The 18,169-nt window shown below is 29.0% G+C and overlaps 2 protein-coding genes across 6 annotated transcripts in view; both read right to left on the bottom strand.

The window, feature by feature from the left end:
- LOC114126795 (uncharacterized) overlaps positions 1–18,169 on the bottom strand; it is a 198,401-nt gene that overhangs the window by 30,887 nt on the left and 149,345 nt on the right. The gene's annotated exons all lie outside the window — the stretch shown is intronic.
- LOC114126798 (solute carrier family 12 member 6) overlaps positions 211–18,169 on the bottom strand; it is a 257,451-nt gene continuing 239,492 nt past the window's right edge. For 4 of the 5 annotated variants that reach the window (XM_050201555.1, XM_050201572.1, XM_027990816.2 and 1 more), the window contains 19 exons: positions 16,057–16,133; positions 13,775–14,038; positions 10,278–10,463; positions 9,143–9,378; positions 8,784–8,968; positions 8,082–8,243; positions 7,843–7,999; positions 6,147–6,285; positions 5,798–6,051; positions 5,063–5,182; positions 4,092–4,454; positions 3,829–4,018; positions 3,524–3,739; positions 3,324–3,431; positions 3,130–3,186; positions 2,002–2,118; positions 1,817–1,932; positions 1,597–1,736; positions 211–967 (listed from right to left, as the gene is read on the bottom strand). In XM_050201555.1, coding sequence (XP_050057512.1) covers positions 876–967; positions 1,597–1,736; positions 1,817–1,932; positions 2,002–2,118; positions 3,130–3,186; positions 3,324–3,431; positions 3,524–3,739; positions 3,829–4,018; positions 4,092–4,454; positions 5,063–5,182; positions 5,798–6,051; positions 6,147–6,285; positions 7,843–7,999; positions 8,082–8,243; positions 8,784–8,968; positions 9,143–9,378; positions 10,278–10,463; positions 13,775–14,038; positions 16,057–16,133 — 3,179 coding nt within the window. In that variant the 3' untranslated portion in view covers positions 211–875. The remainder of the gene's footprint in view (positions 968–1,596; positions 1,737–1,816; positions 1,933–2,001; positions 2,119–3,129; positions 3,187–3,323; positions 3,432–3,523; positions 3,740–3,828; positions 4,019–4,091; positions 4,455–5,062; positions 5,183–5,797; positions 6,052–6,146; positions 6,286–7,842; positions 8,000–8,081; positions 8,244–8,783; positions 8,969–9,142; positions 9,379–10,277; positions 10,464–13,774; positions 14,039–16,056; positions 16,134–18,169) is intronic. The other variant, XM_027990817.2, reaches the window with a different exon arrangement.

Raw genomic sequence — 18,169 nt, 5'->3', positions numbered from 1 at the left:
ATTTTAATTGTAATTATGTGGATAATAGTATTATGGTAGTGTTAGACATGTTTTATTTCGGGTCAACAAGTTTAAGTAGAACGGCCCCATTGGGTTTCAATAAACCTTAAGATTTAAGTAGAAATACGCGATCGCAATTCAAAATGGTAGTGTAAATGCGATTTCATGGTTTTTAAATATTGAACAGCTGACTAAATGTTATGTTCGTAAATATACTAAATAATAATCAGTTTTTCTTAAATATATACAGCAAAAAAAAAAAAAAAAAAAAATAATTAAAATAAAAATATAGCCTCGGAAAACAATGCTACGTCCAACTCACTATTTATTTAAGTCAATACTATCGAGAAGATGAATCACCAAATAGTTATAGGACGAATAAATTCCTACGCGCTTTTTTTTTCATTTTTTCATTTTTTTTTTTATTCGTCCGCCTAAATTAAACTAAGTATTAAAGCCGATTTTGATAAATTGAATATAAAAAGTTTCGACAAACGTTGTTGGTGTCGCATTGTTTTTTAAAGGTTACATTAAATATAAACCTATGTAAATACATATAATAATATATATAATATTAAGCTTATGTGCCTATAATATGTCTCATATTATGAGGGCATACGAGTAAATTATAACAATAATCATAATTTTAGAAAACAGTGATAATGATTTTTATCAAATACAATGAACAATTTTATATTATGTGCAACAATTTGTTTAACGTAATAATACTAAAAAACAAACAAAACATTTGAAATAAAAAACAAAACCATTCGATAGACGCCTGGCGTGTTGAGAAAGTTGCCGGCCAACATAAAATTAGTGTAAACAAGTATAAAAATTCGTACCTGACGGACGAGACGTGAGCTTCAGGTTACTTATGAATAAATTGTGATCACTTCGCGACCACCACCTCTCACCATCAGCACTTTGTCGAGGCCTTCGGTCATTACTTCTAAAAATTCCATGTCTATAAAGATATAAGTTAAGGACACATTCGTGTTAATCAGTAAGCTATCTAAAAATTGCAATTTGTTTATGATCTTATACATCAATTTAAAATTTAAGCATTTCAAATGAACCAAGAGGGGAAAACTGTTATATATTTGCAACATTAGATAGGCAAGTCATCAGGGATTAAGGGTAATTTTTACAGCATTTGAAATCAACGTTGAAAATTTAGGTTTATTTTTAGATTAATTAATATGATTTTTATCAGTTAGACAATATTTGAAACAATTACAGTGAAACTTCAATAACTTTTCTATAAATAATCCAAGAAATAACTGTTTTCATAGTAAGTAAAGTTCATGCTTTCAACATTTTGATACTTTGCAAGTAGTTATCAGGTCATTATCGTATATGTTTTAATTTCTGACCTCTATCAAATGTAAAAACAAGTATTGTTCTATTTAAAGTAAAACTATAGTGTTTTAATTTAAATAAATAGGTACCTACCTACATATTATATTTATATTAATCTTGATAGATCAAATTACATTTTTAAAAACGTGTTAAAAATAAAATATAACGTTTGCTAATTGATAATTATATGGTAATATAGTGTTAAAGTAGGTATATATTATAAAGAAAGGATACAGTTTGATTCTCTCTCTAATTTGGTGTCTTTAGGCGGTCCTGGTAAGTTGAATATAACCAATTGAGCGTCTCTCGATCTACTGACAATGACTTCGTTCAGTTTAACAGCTGTGTGCATTCTTCTTACATTATCTTCGTCTCTAAAAAACGAAGAGTATTTTAAAACACAGTAAAATACATATCGGTTGACAAGAATATAAAATAATATTATTATACTAACGGTCGCATTGTTGATGTTGACGAATCCGTTGTCTCCTTTGGTAGCGAGTCTTTTAACACTCCCGATTTCTCACCATTACCAGTTCGTTTCTCATCGACATCAAATGCATTTTCGGCCTATGCGGTAAAAGAGTTAGCGTTACATCTACAACTTACGTCATACGTTTCTACGTTTGTTATGCTTACAGGTTTTGATTTTTTTGCTTCGTCGTCCGCGCTTGTTTCTTCCTGGAAACGTACTTTAGGAGCAGATCTACCTTCTGACGCGTCCTTTCTATGATGCTGGTCTATTATGGATTGTACCTATATTAATGAAACAAAACGGTTATAATGATTTGTAAAAATTGTATATGGTGCAAGTCAAGATAACAAAACGTTTCATGGTTTGAATGCCCGTCTAAAATGCACAGCTATACTGACAAACTGGACAATATAAAATTATGTCAAATATACAGCATAACGTTTGGTTAAAAACAATTATTACGAGTAATATCAAGCTTATATTACTTTTGCATTAATTATTATTATAATATACACTACACCAGGGGTGGCCAAACTTTTTTTGGTCACGATCTATTAAAAATATAATTCACCTTTGAGGATCGACTTCTATAGACAATTTTTTTTATTATTGAATGACTATAATTATTAAGAAACGTATAGGGCGCGTGGCTCTAAAAATAAATTCTAACATATCGTCTTTGAAATTGTCCGCGATCGACTGTTTGGCCGCCCCTGCACTATACGATATTATAGGCAAACTATTATAATACGAATTGACAATAGATATTACGTTGTAATGTTATCAATATAATAATATGTTCTTTAAATAAATGAGTATAACATAAATGCATAAATAAATAATGAAGAAACTCAATAAACTGTAATGACGGTCATGAGTTTTTATCAAAACTGATGTATCTTGTATTAAAAGTTTCAAGAATTAAGCATAAAATAAAATAATTAAAATCACGTTAAAAAATGTCGCTTTATTAAACTGTGATGCAAAGTTTATATTCTTAAATTTATATCGATTAAAATTTTATTCAGAAGCAACATTAATAAGTATAAAAAGTAATAATACGGGATCGATAAATACAATTTCTATAATACCAAAATAATATTTTCTACATAGTGAAGCATTTAAGTCTTGCAATTCATTATGTGTTAATACTTAATATTAATTATTTACATACTTTCTACACTAGTGGGTATGGAATTAATATAATAATATTTATCTACTAATCTCCAAGTATCAACTAAGTACATAACCACTATAAAGCGTTCCTAAAATTTAAATAAACTGAAACAAACCAATGGTGTATTCTCTCCAGTCGGTGTTTCTCGATTGAAATCTATGATATTACGCATCTTTTGTAAGCCAAAAAGAGAAAACAACAAACCACAAGCCGTGTTTAAAGATAGTAAAATGAAGATATAATCGAAGTTGAACTTTTTATTAGTTAATTGTAAAGTTTAATACAATAAAATGTAACATTTTAACTTACCATTCCAAAGCTTTCTTTCTTATTAAGTCTGAGCTCCCTTAACATTTGATTTCGTTGTTCCATCATCAGTGTTCTTTCATATGTATATGCTGATATATCGTTATTTGTCTGAAATACAAAAGTTATTTTAATACGAATTTCTGTTTGACTATATTATTTTTGAAAATTTTCTCGAAATGTTATAGTGGTAAATTTATTACCATTTCAACTACTTCGACTTCTGCTGGTATTCTTAGTTGGTATAAGAACGTCTTTAGATCTTTTTTCATCTGAATGGAATTGTCGTCAGTCTGTGCTACAGTAAATATTCTCAATTTGCAGTTTTTCCAGGTCCTATGTTGTTTCAACAAGAAAGGTATGAGCATCAGAATGCCTCCATCGTGAACGATCCACCAAATATCGATTGTGCCAGACAGCTATTATAGAATTATATACGTGTATAAAATTATTGGTTTATTGACTGTCGGTCGTGTAAAACTGTTATGAAAAAGATATTTAATTTTACCTTTGTCGCCGAGTCTGGGAACGATCTTATGCCTTTGGGTACAATTAGGGCCATTTTAGCAGCTGTTACGATACGAATAGTGTGTAGAAAGACTTGCCACGATCGGTCGTTCTCAGATTGTTGCCAGCTGTTAGGCCAGCCTAAAATCACGGTGTTGGGTTTTAATCCTCCAAGTCCAGCGATTTGTATTCTATATAAGGTATTTGAATGAAATATAATAAATCAATAACAATATCACTTCGAAAATAAATACAAAAACTCACAAATGACTAAGTCCCTCTGATGTGTTATTGGAAACTAAAACATCCGCAAACCCTTTGACCTTTTCTTCGTCCATCAACCTAACTAGTTCTTTCTTGGTAGCTTGTACGTCATGACCAGTTTTCTTAATGTAATCACCTTCGATCACAGTTGCGCTCACTGTGAGCCCTTTGCCCGCCTTGAGTTGAGACACCAGTGAAAATATCTTACGGTATTTTGGCAGGTCAGCGTTGAAGTTGACTAACATGAGAATCTGTGGACGCCAATTCTTGGTGTGCGGTGGCGCGTCTTCTAGTCGTAGCAAACTGTATCTCGCAGCCGACAAGGCCAAACCACGCATACCGTCACCCCATTCCTTTTCGGCTCTGTGATAAAATTTGATCATCAAAATAAATAATTTATAATATACTAAGTATTGCATGATTATAATATTATACCTAAATTATATTTTGGTCTGCATCCCGAATAAATCGGTTAAGTCCGTGGGAAAATAATATTGTAGTATTAAATATTATGTTCATTTAAAATTGTTTAAAGCTGATTAATAAAAATAATAGTAGGTACTGTGGTATCTATATTTTAGATTCTGAACGAAGTGATGAATGTATTGATTTTACAATGATATGTGTTTTTTTGTTTTTGTGTCTGTTAAGTATTTTTAGTCATTAAAGCATAAACCACATTTTTAACCACCCATTGGAAAATATATCCTAGACTGAAAAATCATCTCCGTTCAGAATCTTATTTCGTATAAAATGATAACTACCTATCATGGGATTAAAATTCAATACATCCATTATAGTGACCTACTATATAGCAGAGCGTTACTCACTTGACCACTCTTTTTTTTATTATGCACCTGACTAATATTATAATCGACGAAATTAATTATCACCATAGTTTGTTTTTTCCCTCACCCGTTGGTGTAATATAATAGGTACATACACCACAATAATTATTATTTCGAACTTACCCTCGATATTCGATGTATTTATAAATTACTCCCGCCATGCCCAGAGCTAACAGCGCGAAATACCAACTTGACATGAACATGACAGCAATGCACAACACGAGTCCGGTGAATGAAAGTGTCCTGTGGAACAATTCATATGAAATCGAATTATACTAAAATATACATATTGTGATTGCACGTGGCGCTATATAATCAGGCCCGTAACTATTCGTGGTGAATCACGAGAGGAGTAGCCTTGTCTATTCATAAATTAATCCGTTGTCACCCTAGACATTTTTTTTAATTAAAAATGTCTATAATTCGATACATAAAAGCAAAATCGATTTTCTATGGACGGACGTATTAGAAGTAAAATGTTCAAAACATAATTTATTACGACCTATATCATATATACGAGAAGATTTTGTTGTTATAAGTTTTTATTGATGGGACAAATGACTACCTACCTATATTTTTATCACTTATTAGTATAGCTACTTATTTATAAAACTGCAGTATTTACTACATTTTGTGTAAATTTTTTTTTTAGTTAATGCTCGAACGCGTAAGTTAAGAATTTTGAGTTTTATGTAAAAAATAAAATGAAAATAGTCATGATTAGGTAATTATTTATATAATGTTTCATTCACTCCTAAAAAATGGTTCTCTCCTCTCAGAGATTTGGTTTAGTTACGGGTCTATTTACAACATTGATTTGTATGTTGAGCACGGTATATAAATATTTGCTATACATACCAATGATAGAACTTAAACCTAGGTCTCCAGTTTGGTGTGCGCAACAGCGTTTGCAAAACACACGCCAAATTTACGAACGCGTAACACATCAACAGGAACATGGCCAAAAGTGGAGCGAGATTGTCGATATTTCCAATCAATATACCGCACTGACATACGGCTACAGTCAATAGTAGAGCCCTGGTCGGTTCGCCGGACGCCGAAGACTTGGCGAACGGTCGCAGGAACGGTATAATATCATCCTTAGCTATAGCCTATGTACAAAAACACACGCCGAACGATTTTTATTACACATAATATTACAATTTTTATAAAACTCATTCATTTGGTAATCGATTTCGTGACTTACTTGCAACAGTCTCGGTGCTCCGGTGAGACTCTGAAGTCCAGCTCCCAAAGTCGATAGTGTTGCGCCGACCAAAATCACCCATTCGTTTGGCCATGCTATATTGGCCACTACCAGACGTCCTCCAATACTCTGACCAAACCTATTTTAATTTTAGAAATACATGAGTAAAAGTTGTTGCGATTGACAACTCTTATTGAAAAACATCTTATGTAAATAATGAAATTTGTTTTGAATTATATTATAATGTCACGCAATACCCGTATTACGGGGTACATTGTTTATTATAATCAACCATCATATAATTGTAATATCGTTGAGTTCTGTAGCAGTGGTTATCATTTAAAATTCGTTACCCATAAACAATTAATCAAGATTATTACAGTACAGATGCGATATATTTTACGTACGAAGAAAATATAATTATTTAATTGAGTTTATGCGTTATTACCGTAGGTACATAATACATTTAAATTACTTAGAAATACTAAGATGTAAAGTTAATACTGTATTAAAATAACCGAAACTTAAAAACTGTATAGAATATAAGCGTGCTATACGACATGCTCACTATCGACGGCTATTTTATTTATAATAAAAAGGTGTTCTTTAATTCAGAGAAAAGGCTTGGTTAAACTAAACGAGAATAAATTGAAGTGTAATATTATAATTTAATTTTTCAACAATTCTTTTACTGTAATTTTTGCTGTACTTTTATATACATTATTAATAATTAGTAGAATTAAGTTATTTCGATTAATTTATGACTGAAGAAATTAAAAAAAAAAAAACAACAAAAATAAACACCGCAGGTATCAAATTGAATAGTGTGTAAAACAGTTACGTGAAGAAAGTACATTTGTATGATTTAAAATATTATGATGTGTTTAAGAAAGTATCTAGATTCTAGATAATAATTATTATATCGAATATTTATTTAACCTAAATTTGTGTCTTTTAAATTTATGTGCTTAAAATATTCGCTGTCTGCAACAGAAACAGAGTAAGATATAGTCGAGCCTATAAAACATTTTATTGAAATATTGTTTTCTTAGACGTAGAAAAAAAGTATTACATTTTTTAAAAACAACTTGAATTTTTACATAAATTGTATTATGTATAATGTATATTATATACGACATATACGTATTATTATATTCAGACATTACACGTCGTCAACTATTGTAACTATATCCCTACACACATAATACATGGCTATAGATATATTTATATTTAACATTGACGATATAGTGGATTTAATCTAGTATAATGCTCTTCAAAGTTGATGATTTGAATTTTACATCTATGTACGGTAAGATAATGTCAGATGCATTATTGATTCCAAAATGCTTGTATATGATAGAAACTACAAAGTAGACGAGACATCGCCGCCATTATGTTTTACTATAAAAGTCTAATAAAATACGCGGTACAATGCACGACTACGATGGCTGAAAATATTATCTTTTCTTTTACAATGTAAGATTCAAATAATATAGTCCTTTATCAGACTACCTATGCAAAAAACATCATATAAATAAAAATGGGATAACAAAAATACAATAGTATAGCGTACAGTTTCTTTTAAATGACATTCAGCTAAAATGATATTCTTTTGAATGTATCCCTCATTGTTTGTTATTTTAATCGAAAAATCTGACTATATACAGCGTTATTTTGATTGGTTTTGTATGCTTACTTGTCTCTAAGTAGTAAATTATCGACCGTGGCTCCGAATAGTAGGACGGCAGACAGGTAAACTGACGATGTACTTAGAATAGCTAATATTGTACCAATAGGAATTGATTTTTGTGCATCTGCTAAATCCCCAGATCTGTTAGAACCGGCCATGATTCCTAAGTAAAAATAATTAAAAAATAACGTGAACAATGATAATAATAATAATAACAAAACATAATAATATAAAAGAATACTGACCAGTTACGGATGGAAAGAATATGCCAATAAGTATAGTGAATGTTGTAGTGATATCAACCATTACCATATTATAAGTATTTTTACTCAATGGCTGGATATCGTCTAGATTATGACCTCTGGCTATGTACTGTCCACTTTCCAAAAAGTTACCAAAGATATTTTCTGTGACATATAAAACACAGTTTATAGTTTAAACAAATATCATCTGTATTGTTTTTATTTCGATCCGAATACTAATATGGTTTTTATAGTCGAACAATTTTAACCGAAAACACAGTGTACAGTAAATAATGATATTAAATTGATGTTTTTTTTTTTTTTATAAATTGTTTCGAAAAAGTACTTAACTTTAAGGCACAGTATGAAAATATTAACACTATAAATGAATGATGTATGTTTTAACAATACATTTTTTACGTAGGTATAATATGTTTTACTGTACATGAAAATAGTAATTGAAATAATCGAATTTAATTAGATTTAATAAATACAAAAATATCTACATTCAGTGGTTTTGCGTATGGCCCTTGTAATTGAAAGTTAAAATATTTATTTAGTAGTTTTTGAAAATCTATACGAGTAATTTGCATCCTAACTTATAATAACTTTTGGGTACAATGTGTACGTAATACAACGTAATACACCTCGACGAGAACTGTATGATTAAGATTTATTACTAATTTTCTTGTTTAAGACACCTACCAAAGAAAACACCACTGCTAATTCCACGAATGCCTTTTACAATTGTCGTATTATGCATATCAAAGTAGCTATCGCACGGTCCTGTACCGTTGGCGCAGTACATGTTGTGCAAGTAACCGCCGACCGCTTTATTGCAGTTTTTCAAATCCATGTCTTTCAGCAGCCGATTACCCAGCGAGCACATGCTGAAAAGTGACACGCGCGCGCGTACTACGTTAAAATATGACAATCACAATAGTTGTTATTTATTACTAATGTAGTGATAAAAAAAAAAAAAAAAAAAACTACGAGACGGGCACAAGGCGACCGGTGCGAATGGTGCGATGTACTTAGTACCATCTCAATACTTAGGTACTTACTAAAGTTTATCGCTGCCATGGAAGTTATAAAAAATGCCCACGTATACAGACAAGATGGACAACAGCACGCAGGCCAATGCCACGGACGCAAATTTGTTGACAAACTTAACGCCGACGTATACGATCGAGCTCATGACCATCAGCAATATTGTCCCGTATACGCGGAAATTGTTGTACATTATACTGCTGTCTTTGCTGAAGTCTCCGAAAATCGATAAGGTTGGCGCCATGTACGTCTGTTGAAACATAATAAAGTTCGGCGTTTGAAATAGAAGCTGTTGTAAATTTTACACGCGTGTGGCTTACAACATACGATAATATTATTATTATTGATATATTTTATGTTTTCGAAAAAGCGTTATTGTTTCGCTGTTTCTTTTATGCGACGCGCCAGTTTAGATTTAAAATTGAAATATAAATGGAAGTTGTTATAAACATCGTATCGTACTACTGCACTAGAATAATTTATTTAGTTTTACCATAAATTATATAATATTGTATTACATAATATGTATATAGTAAACTATATGAATAACGTCCGATGAGTGGTTAGAACGGGACACCCATAAAGAGAATTAACCTATACCTCCTACTTTAAGCTTACATTTTACATCCCTTTTTGTGAAATATCAGTTTTAACCACTAATTTTTTAGCTGTTGTTAACTCATTCAAATAATTGAGTATCATTTATATATTAAAAAATATAAGTTCAATTATTTTAATTAGATAGTAATAAACTTTTTCAAAAATGTTCACTGTTTTTTTTAAAATTATCATGTTATGTTTTAGAAATATAAACGTTATTATAATTTTTATTATATCTTAGAAATTAAAAATAAGGAATACCCTTGTATAATTACAATATGTCATTATATTAAGATTAAATGGTAAATTTTAATAAAGTATAGATTAAAAATGTAATTTAATATTTTTTAAATAGTAATATTACCAATTACTTTTGTTAAATAAAAAAATAATTAACAAATTTGCTTAGTTATTTATTTCATAAACAAGTGGATATTAAAGATATATTTTTAACCTCCATTTATTATTTCAAAGTACTTATGTTTAAAGTCTTCCCCTATGATTTTTCTCCATATTTTGACCCCTTCGATCGATTGACGAGATACTCACGAGTATGATTTCAACTGCCCCAATGATGTACATGGACGCAGCCAGTGTGATACCGGTGTAGAATAGCATACCAACAGCTCCCCCGCACTCGGGACCCAGCGATCTGGATATCAAGAAGTACGGCCCGCCAGCAGGCACAACACCGTTCGTGGCTATGGCACTCATAGAGATAGCAGTTAACATTGTCTGAAAAAATAAAATATAAATGGTTTCATTAATATGGCCTGGAGGTAAATTTTATTTAAAATGATGGACGATCGGTTATTTGATGGAAGGTGGAAAGTTTACGGATCGTGTTATGTATTACAAGTTTGTCGAGTTGACATCAAAAATCAATCTCCGCGAGAGAGAAGAAAATAATCGTAAAAATCATGGTTTCGTTATTTACATTTAAGTAATTGGACAATTGTAAAAATAATGTGATGTGAGTGCATACAGAAGACAATAATAATATAATAATAATAATATACGAGTATTATAATGTATATTTGTGCGGGTGAATTGCTCGGAAAACTTATATATATATATAAATTAAGTATCATGTACATACATATAGTATACTGTATGATAGGTTGCATTAAGATAATTAAACCATAAATGTAATACGGAGTGATATGAACGTTATGAATAATGGTTGTAAAATGATCCCTTCGTACGTATCATGGTTGTTGGATTTTCCGTTTAACCTATAAATGTAATGGTTTATGTAACAAAATCTAAAAAAATCATAAAAGTAGTTTTAATCGCCGTTTTTATGGTTTTCGATATGGTATTACGAGGCGTTTAGTTCAAGAAATACGTTTTAGCATACCAGCTATTAATTTTTTCCAAGCACAATGTGCATTTAAACGTTAATAACTTTTTTTTTTTTTTTTTTTTTTTTTTTATCTATAAATTCATTTATTATAATTATAATTATAATGATTATTATTTTGTAATAATAATATAATTTAGATAAAGCAAACGGGTAATATTCTGGTGCAGTTTATAGGGTGATATCCAGTGGCTTAACTAGGATCTATTTTCGGAAAGTGCTGATATATTGATCATAAACTATATTTGTAGGGGAAAAGTACTTCATATCTTGGCCGTTTTCAAGTATTCAAATGGAATATACCACGAGGACGCATTATATATTATGTAGCATTTGATCAACATATTATCAACATGGTCATTCATATCCTTATTTTTTATAACATATAATATATGTATATAAAACAATAAGCCTTTTTTTATGTACTACGTTTTTGAAACCACTATTGAACTTTATTGGGATTTTTTTTGTAAATTTGTTACAAATAAAATATTACCCCTAGAATTTATCATCACTCTTTTTTACTCATTTTTGGCTAGTAAATGGTAAATATTATATTTCGTTTTCACTTTTTCGATAAAATATTTGAATAATTTTTTATAGTTATTTCAAATATTTCCAACCTCTCCATAGGGGTTTTCTTAATTTTTAATCTGAGGAAGACAATATATTCTTGTTTTTCTATTTTTTTGACAATACTATTGAATAATTACAATATTTTTTATATTTTTTTCCACTAGTGGAGCCGAGTTATACCATTGGTATAGCTTAGGGGCAGCCAAACGGTCGATTGTGGACAGTTTAATTTTTCATCATGTGAGAATTTATTTTAACGGTATATTATACACTTAATGCATTTCTATGCAAATGATCCTTAAAAGTGAAGTATATTTTTAGTAGATCGTGACCAAAAAAAGTTTGTTCACCCCTAGTATAGCTTATAAAAAAAAAATACATGGAAAAACTACAATTATTTATTTATAATATATATATCTACCTATAGCTGTAGATTCTCATTTGTTAGATATCAATTATATTAATATTGTTTCTTACAATATATCTTAAAAATTAATAAAACATTTTGGAGAGAGGAGTACCTAGTAGTACAACTGGTTGCATAACTGATTATAATAGGACTATATTTTATATTCAAAGACACCTAATTATTTGTGAACTATGTGCAATATGCGTGTACCTATATGTTTTAATAACACGATATCTAAGAATAAGATTATTTAAAAGATAATATATTATACACAGTGGTCTGAATGTCGTCGCTTGTATTTGATCAACCGTATAGACTTTCACCTCAAAGCAACTCATTTTCTCAATGAAAATTATGTAAATACAAAGCAATCTGCCCTGGATATCATATAAAAGCGACGAAAAACTAGTAGAAGAAACTCATAAGTAATTAATAGTAGCGGCGTATCATAATGTATAACGTATGGGAAATATTATGCTTTAGAGGATAAATTAATATTTGAAATATTCGAAAGACGCAGTGCCGTCTTAACGATGTTCAAACCTGTAATTATTCATAAAGAATAACTTTTGATTAAAATACGGAATTCTGAGGCGTATAGAGTTTATAACGGCATACTGGGATGCACATAGAGACATCACGCTTGTGTGAACTTAATTCGAATTTTGTACACCCAATGCGTACATTATTATAACAAACAAGTTTAAAGAATCCACCACCAGGTTGTTTATGAGCGACCATTAAACATTTTTAGCGATAATAATGCACAAGGGTAGAAATAAAATTTCAACCAAAACGGCTATAACGTTCCTCTTACAAGGGTTTAATATACGTTTAACGAGCACGCGTTGGCGGTAAGTATACTTTTCGTAAAATGAGTGACGGGGGAAGGGGGGATTTTAACTGCTACAAAAAAGCTCGTTAATTGATCGTTAACAATACAAAACAGTGGTCAGACCAGCTTGCGTATTTGAATAAGCAGCATACCAACTGTTTTGTTTGACTATAATATTGTAGCATTTAACAAACCATTCGTTTAAAAAATAAAACGAATCACAGTAAAATGGGTGAATGCCGCCAAATGAAAATAAAAAAAATGAATAAAATTATGCAAATCATGAACAATTTCAAAATAATTTTTGTTTTACCTAGTTCGTTAAAATTCATTTGAATAATATAGCTTGATACGATAAACAGTATATAATATTAACAATATTGTACATTCAAAAAAAAATATTGTTCCAGATAAAATGAATATATTATTTTGTCATATATGATTAAAAAAGTTTTAAAGTTACAACTAACTCCTTTTTTTGCGTTAAGAAATTTAAACTAAATTCATGCGGTAACAATATTAATATCATAAAATACGAGATAGGTGGCCATATAATATAAGGAAAATATGTAATATGTATGAAGTGTTATTGTTGACGAGTCATGTTGGACAAAATAAAAGAGTAGTTGGTCAGAAATTTAAAGAAAGTGATAGATACTTCTGTAGTGTCACTGTAACAGTGATGTAGTAAAATTAGCGTGAGAATCACAAAGTTAACTGAAGTTGGATAATATATTATCATCTTGGAAAGCAATGAGTGACAATCAGCAATCATATTCAATGATCAGTTGTGTGGGGCATAATTCTATTGTTGGTGTAAATGTATTTTATGTCTATTTTTATGTATAATATATCAGACTTACCACACAACAACAGGTGAATACGATTCCGAACCCGTAGACGACACCTGCCGTGCCGACAACCCACGATAGTCGAATGAACAAAATGACTCCGAAGATGTTCTGTACGCAGGGCAGGTAGACGCCGACAAGCGTGCCCATCCTGGACGATCCCTGTTTGGCAGTGGTTGACTTGGTGTCAGAATCCGCCAAATTTGGGATGGTGTTCGAGTAATCAGCAATCGAGTTGAGGAAAGTGGGCACTCGCGGCCGGTCGTCCATTTCGTCCTGCAATCAATCGGTTCACAATGATAAAAGTTCGTAAAGTCATAATTAGTATTTTTTTACTACCGCAGTCTGATCGATTATCGAGGTTAGACAATTGGGCTGACTGAATCAGATGAGATTTCTCAAAATAATTTTTTTATACTATGCAGTATGCACCAATTGCGTGTTTATTCACAAGAATTTTAATTTCATTTCAGCGGTTTTAAAAAATTATTAAGAGGACGCTACACCTGTTTTATATATAAGTTCATAATTTAGAAAATTTATAATTAGCAGTCTACGTTTAGCATCTATAGTATTAATATTAATGTGAATTGATATATTATAAAACTTAACGACAAAAAGTCGTCTATAATTATACGACAGTTTTTACTATAACAATTTTAATTTTTAAATTGCAATATCTTACATTTTTATTATTTGCTTAAAATCAGAATATAGTAAAATATCAAGGTATAGACATAGAAAATAGTATTATCCTTAAGTAATATTTCTCAATTCGATTCAAAATTTAAACTGGAGAAGCTAAACTTGAACTGCTGAGCGTAACTTTTCCATGTAACTCATTTGCAAAATATAGGAGATCAAAAAAGTGGGTATGACGTCTTCTATATGCAGGGTAATCACAAATCAGTATTTCATTGGGCACAATAATAATTTACAATACTACGTAATACGTGTCTAGTGTATTATATTTATTGTTTTTAATTAATAATAGGTGCGTTTAGTCGTTCTATAATAATATGAGAAATAATAAATTATGAGCAGAATTCCAAGACCATGCGATTTAATTCAGTTTTAATGTTTTCTTTTGTATAATACAAATTTATAGTATTGTTTAGTTTTATTCTATAAAAAAAAAATATATATATATTATGGTTACGAGTAAACCATAGGAAATTTTATTTTTTATCTGTAAGATATTATGTTTATCCTGAGAGTGGGTCTTGCTTCTTATATTTTAAATGGATTGGTATAAATTAAAAAAATTCTAAATCGTGATCTAGTTATAATATTTAAGATGTCAGATAAATTCTGAAAATAGAATTTAAAAATATAAAATAGAAAGACAATAAAAAAGGAGTAAGCTTGTTCAAGCTTTGAAATATGACTTCTAAGTGTTGGGTTATTACGGTTTTTGGCAATAGAAACAACTTTTTCCACATAATAAAATAAAGTAATAACACTACTAACTATTGTCGTAGGTACATTAATTGTTTAAAATTTGTTAAATGAAGTAAATATTAAGTCTTAAAAGTAGTATATAAATAATTATTACCTACATAATTTAATAATATATATTTTAAAACACAACCTGCAATTTTAACGATTTAAAGAATAATAATTTTGATGGTATTATACTTATTTGGTACAATGGTACTTTATTATCTTAATTTTGATATGTATTTAATATATTTATATATTACATATTTTGTACAAACACAAAATGTATGAGATTTAATTTATTCTGAGTATGTATAACGTTAATACGAGTCTTATGTTATTATTATTTGCTTGTCAATTAAGTTCCTATAAATTATTTCGGAATGTATAATATATTACATGTATTACACATAGATAGCTTAATATGTCATGTCATCCAAATTTTAAAATAATATAGCTTATCAATGACATGAAGAGGACAAGAGAAACTAAAAAAGATGGTGCCTATTTAAACATATTTAAATCACTATTATTTTATTTTTGTAATATTTAAGTTTATTTTTAAGAAGTTTCAATAATTTGATAAATTTCCACTATTTAACCACTATTTTTATCATAGTTTTTTTTTTTTTGATTATCATTGGGACATATATAATTTAGGAATATAGCTCAGTTTCAAACAATATCCATTTTAAAACTAATTAAATTCTTTTGGAAGTTTTCCAAAAATTATATTATCAGATTTAGTACTGCTAAACTATTATTTTTATTCAATTATTAAAAAAAATAATCATATTTTAAAATGTATTTCAGGTTTTTTACTAGAATATTTAATTTCTCTCAATAATACTTACAGAATAGAGGTATAAATTCGTTTCATATCCAGAGTTTCTGTTATTTTCGGACGAGTACGTTTCATCTTTAACATCACCTGTAAATAAAATTATTATTACTATACATATATAAAACAAGTTAAAGTAATATAGGTGATAATAAAATAAATATATATATATATATATTATGTAAAGATTAGCACAAAATAAGTTAAATTATATTGTATCAATAATTCATGTTTTAATAATCACAATATTAGGATATACGAGTATAGGCACTACAATTTACCTAAATAAGAATAATTTATTAATATATTGTATTTATAGTTTATAAAAATTGTTTAAGAATGCCAGTAGTTAAATTGTTGTTAAAATACAATAAAATAATATTCAATATTTAAATTAAATAATATCACAATTATTATATATATGTTACGGGCAAAGTAGGAAATTCGGGCATTGTATAACAATGCCCGGGCACTGTGCACAATGCTCGAACATTTTGGACAATGTAAGAATGATAATTTTAATACTCAAATTGTTCATACATTGATCGGGCATTGTACTAAATTGCCCGACAATCTACCCCACCCAGATTCAAATAATTGGCAAAGTAAATTAAATACAGCGGGCTTCACACATTTATATCGAATTGTATTTATATTTTATACTTAAAAATATCACTACAAAACTATACTTAGATATTTTAATATTTAATTATCTCTAAAAATCTTTTAATTTAGACGGCTAAGCGTACGATAGGTGTACTTGCAATACATTGTGTAAGTGTAAAAAATCTGGTCGACTTAGCAACTCAAAGTGCAATAACAGTGGTGTATGTGGTAATGAATAATGTAAAATAATGCTATAGCCCTTCATTGTTTTTTAATAATAATCAATTTGAATAAAATTATCAAAATAATTGTAATTTAATAATATATTGTAGGTATTTTATTTATATCAAATCACTTTTAGATAATAATATTAAAAAAACTGTACAAGTTAATTATATTTTCTAGATGTTTTATTTAATTTTTTTATGTACTCAATATTTAATCTACACTGCCCAAATGTAATTGCCCGACTTCTACTTTTCTCGTAACATATATATATTATGCTAAATATTATTAGAAATAAAAAAAAACATTTTGAACTATTCCACACAATTAGAAAACTATATGGTAGTTATATAAGTGTATAGTTAGGTTCTCCAAGACCATTATGACAAGTGTTCAAAATGTGTATTTCAAAAAGGTAAAAACCATACTTTTATTGATTAGTTAGGTAATTATCTGGTAAATAAATACAACACCCACGGTCCATCGATTTAAACCATTCAAGTGAGAGCTGGGAAATCTTCATTTTTGTCCTGACCCATTTTTGCATTGCCCATTATTGTGGTTAGGGAGTGAAGGACAGTGGAAGCGGTTCTATTGATTTGCACTTCAATAAAAATATAACGAACGGTATTTTTTTAAATTAGGGACAAAAAAGGCTTTTTACATTTATTATTATTTGTATTTATTTATTTATTTTTACTGTAACTCTTCCTTCGCCAAAATTCACATAAAAATACCAATTACTGTCATCTGATTACCAAATGGATAACAAAAATAAAATAATAAAATAATAAATAAATCAACAAGAAAAAGATTAAAAAATAGCCAAACGATAATCCTATGGAGTAAAGATACATTCAAGTATCAAATATCAAAAATGTAATAGCGTCTAATGTGTTAAATTAAAAAAAAAAAAAAAAAAAAATGTTTTTTGTTTTTTTATAACTGTATAGATTGATTTTTGATGCGTAGAAGAAAAACGATGTATAACTTTATTTATACACTAATTTTATACATTTTATAGTAAATATCTTTATATTAATAAATTATTAGTATAGATTATTACTAATTGAAACTTTGTGACTTAAAATTATCAAAATAATGCAGATTTTATTAGTAAAATTTAGTTATATAAAGTTGATTTATTAAATAAAGAGTTTAATGCGAAAAATAAACACATTAAATACTCATTACAATAAATTAAAATACACTATAAATTATGTAAAATAATTTAGTTTCCAAAGAATAAAAATGTCTATTTAAAAACTTACAAACAAAATAGATTGTTCCAAAAG

The sequence above is a fragment of the Aphis gossypii genome, chromosome 1, assembly GCF_020184175.1.
Source record: "Aphis gossypii isolate Hap1 chromosome 1, ASM2018417v2, whole genome shotgun sequence".
Classification (NCBI taxonomy): Eukaryota; Metazoa; Arthropoda; class Insecta; order Hemiptera; family Aphididae; genus Aphis; species Aphis gossypii.
The sequence above is the reverse complement of the archived record's forward strand: the minus strand, read 5'-3'. Positions and strand labels throughout refer to the sequence as shown.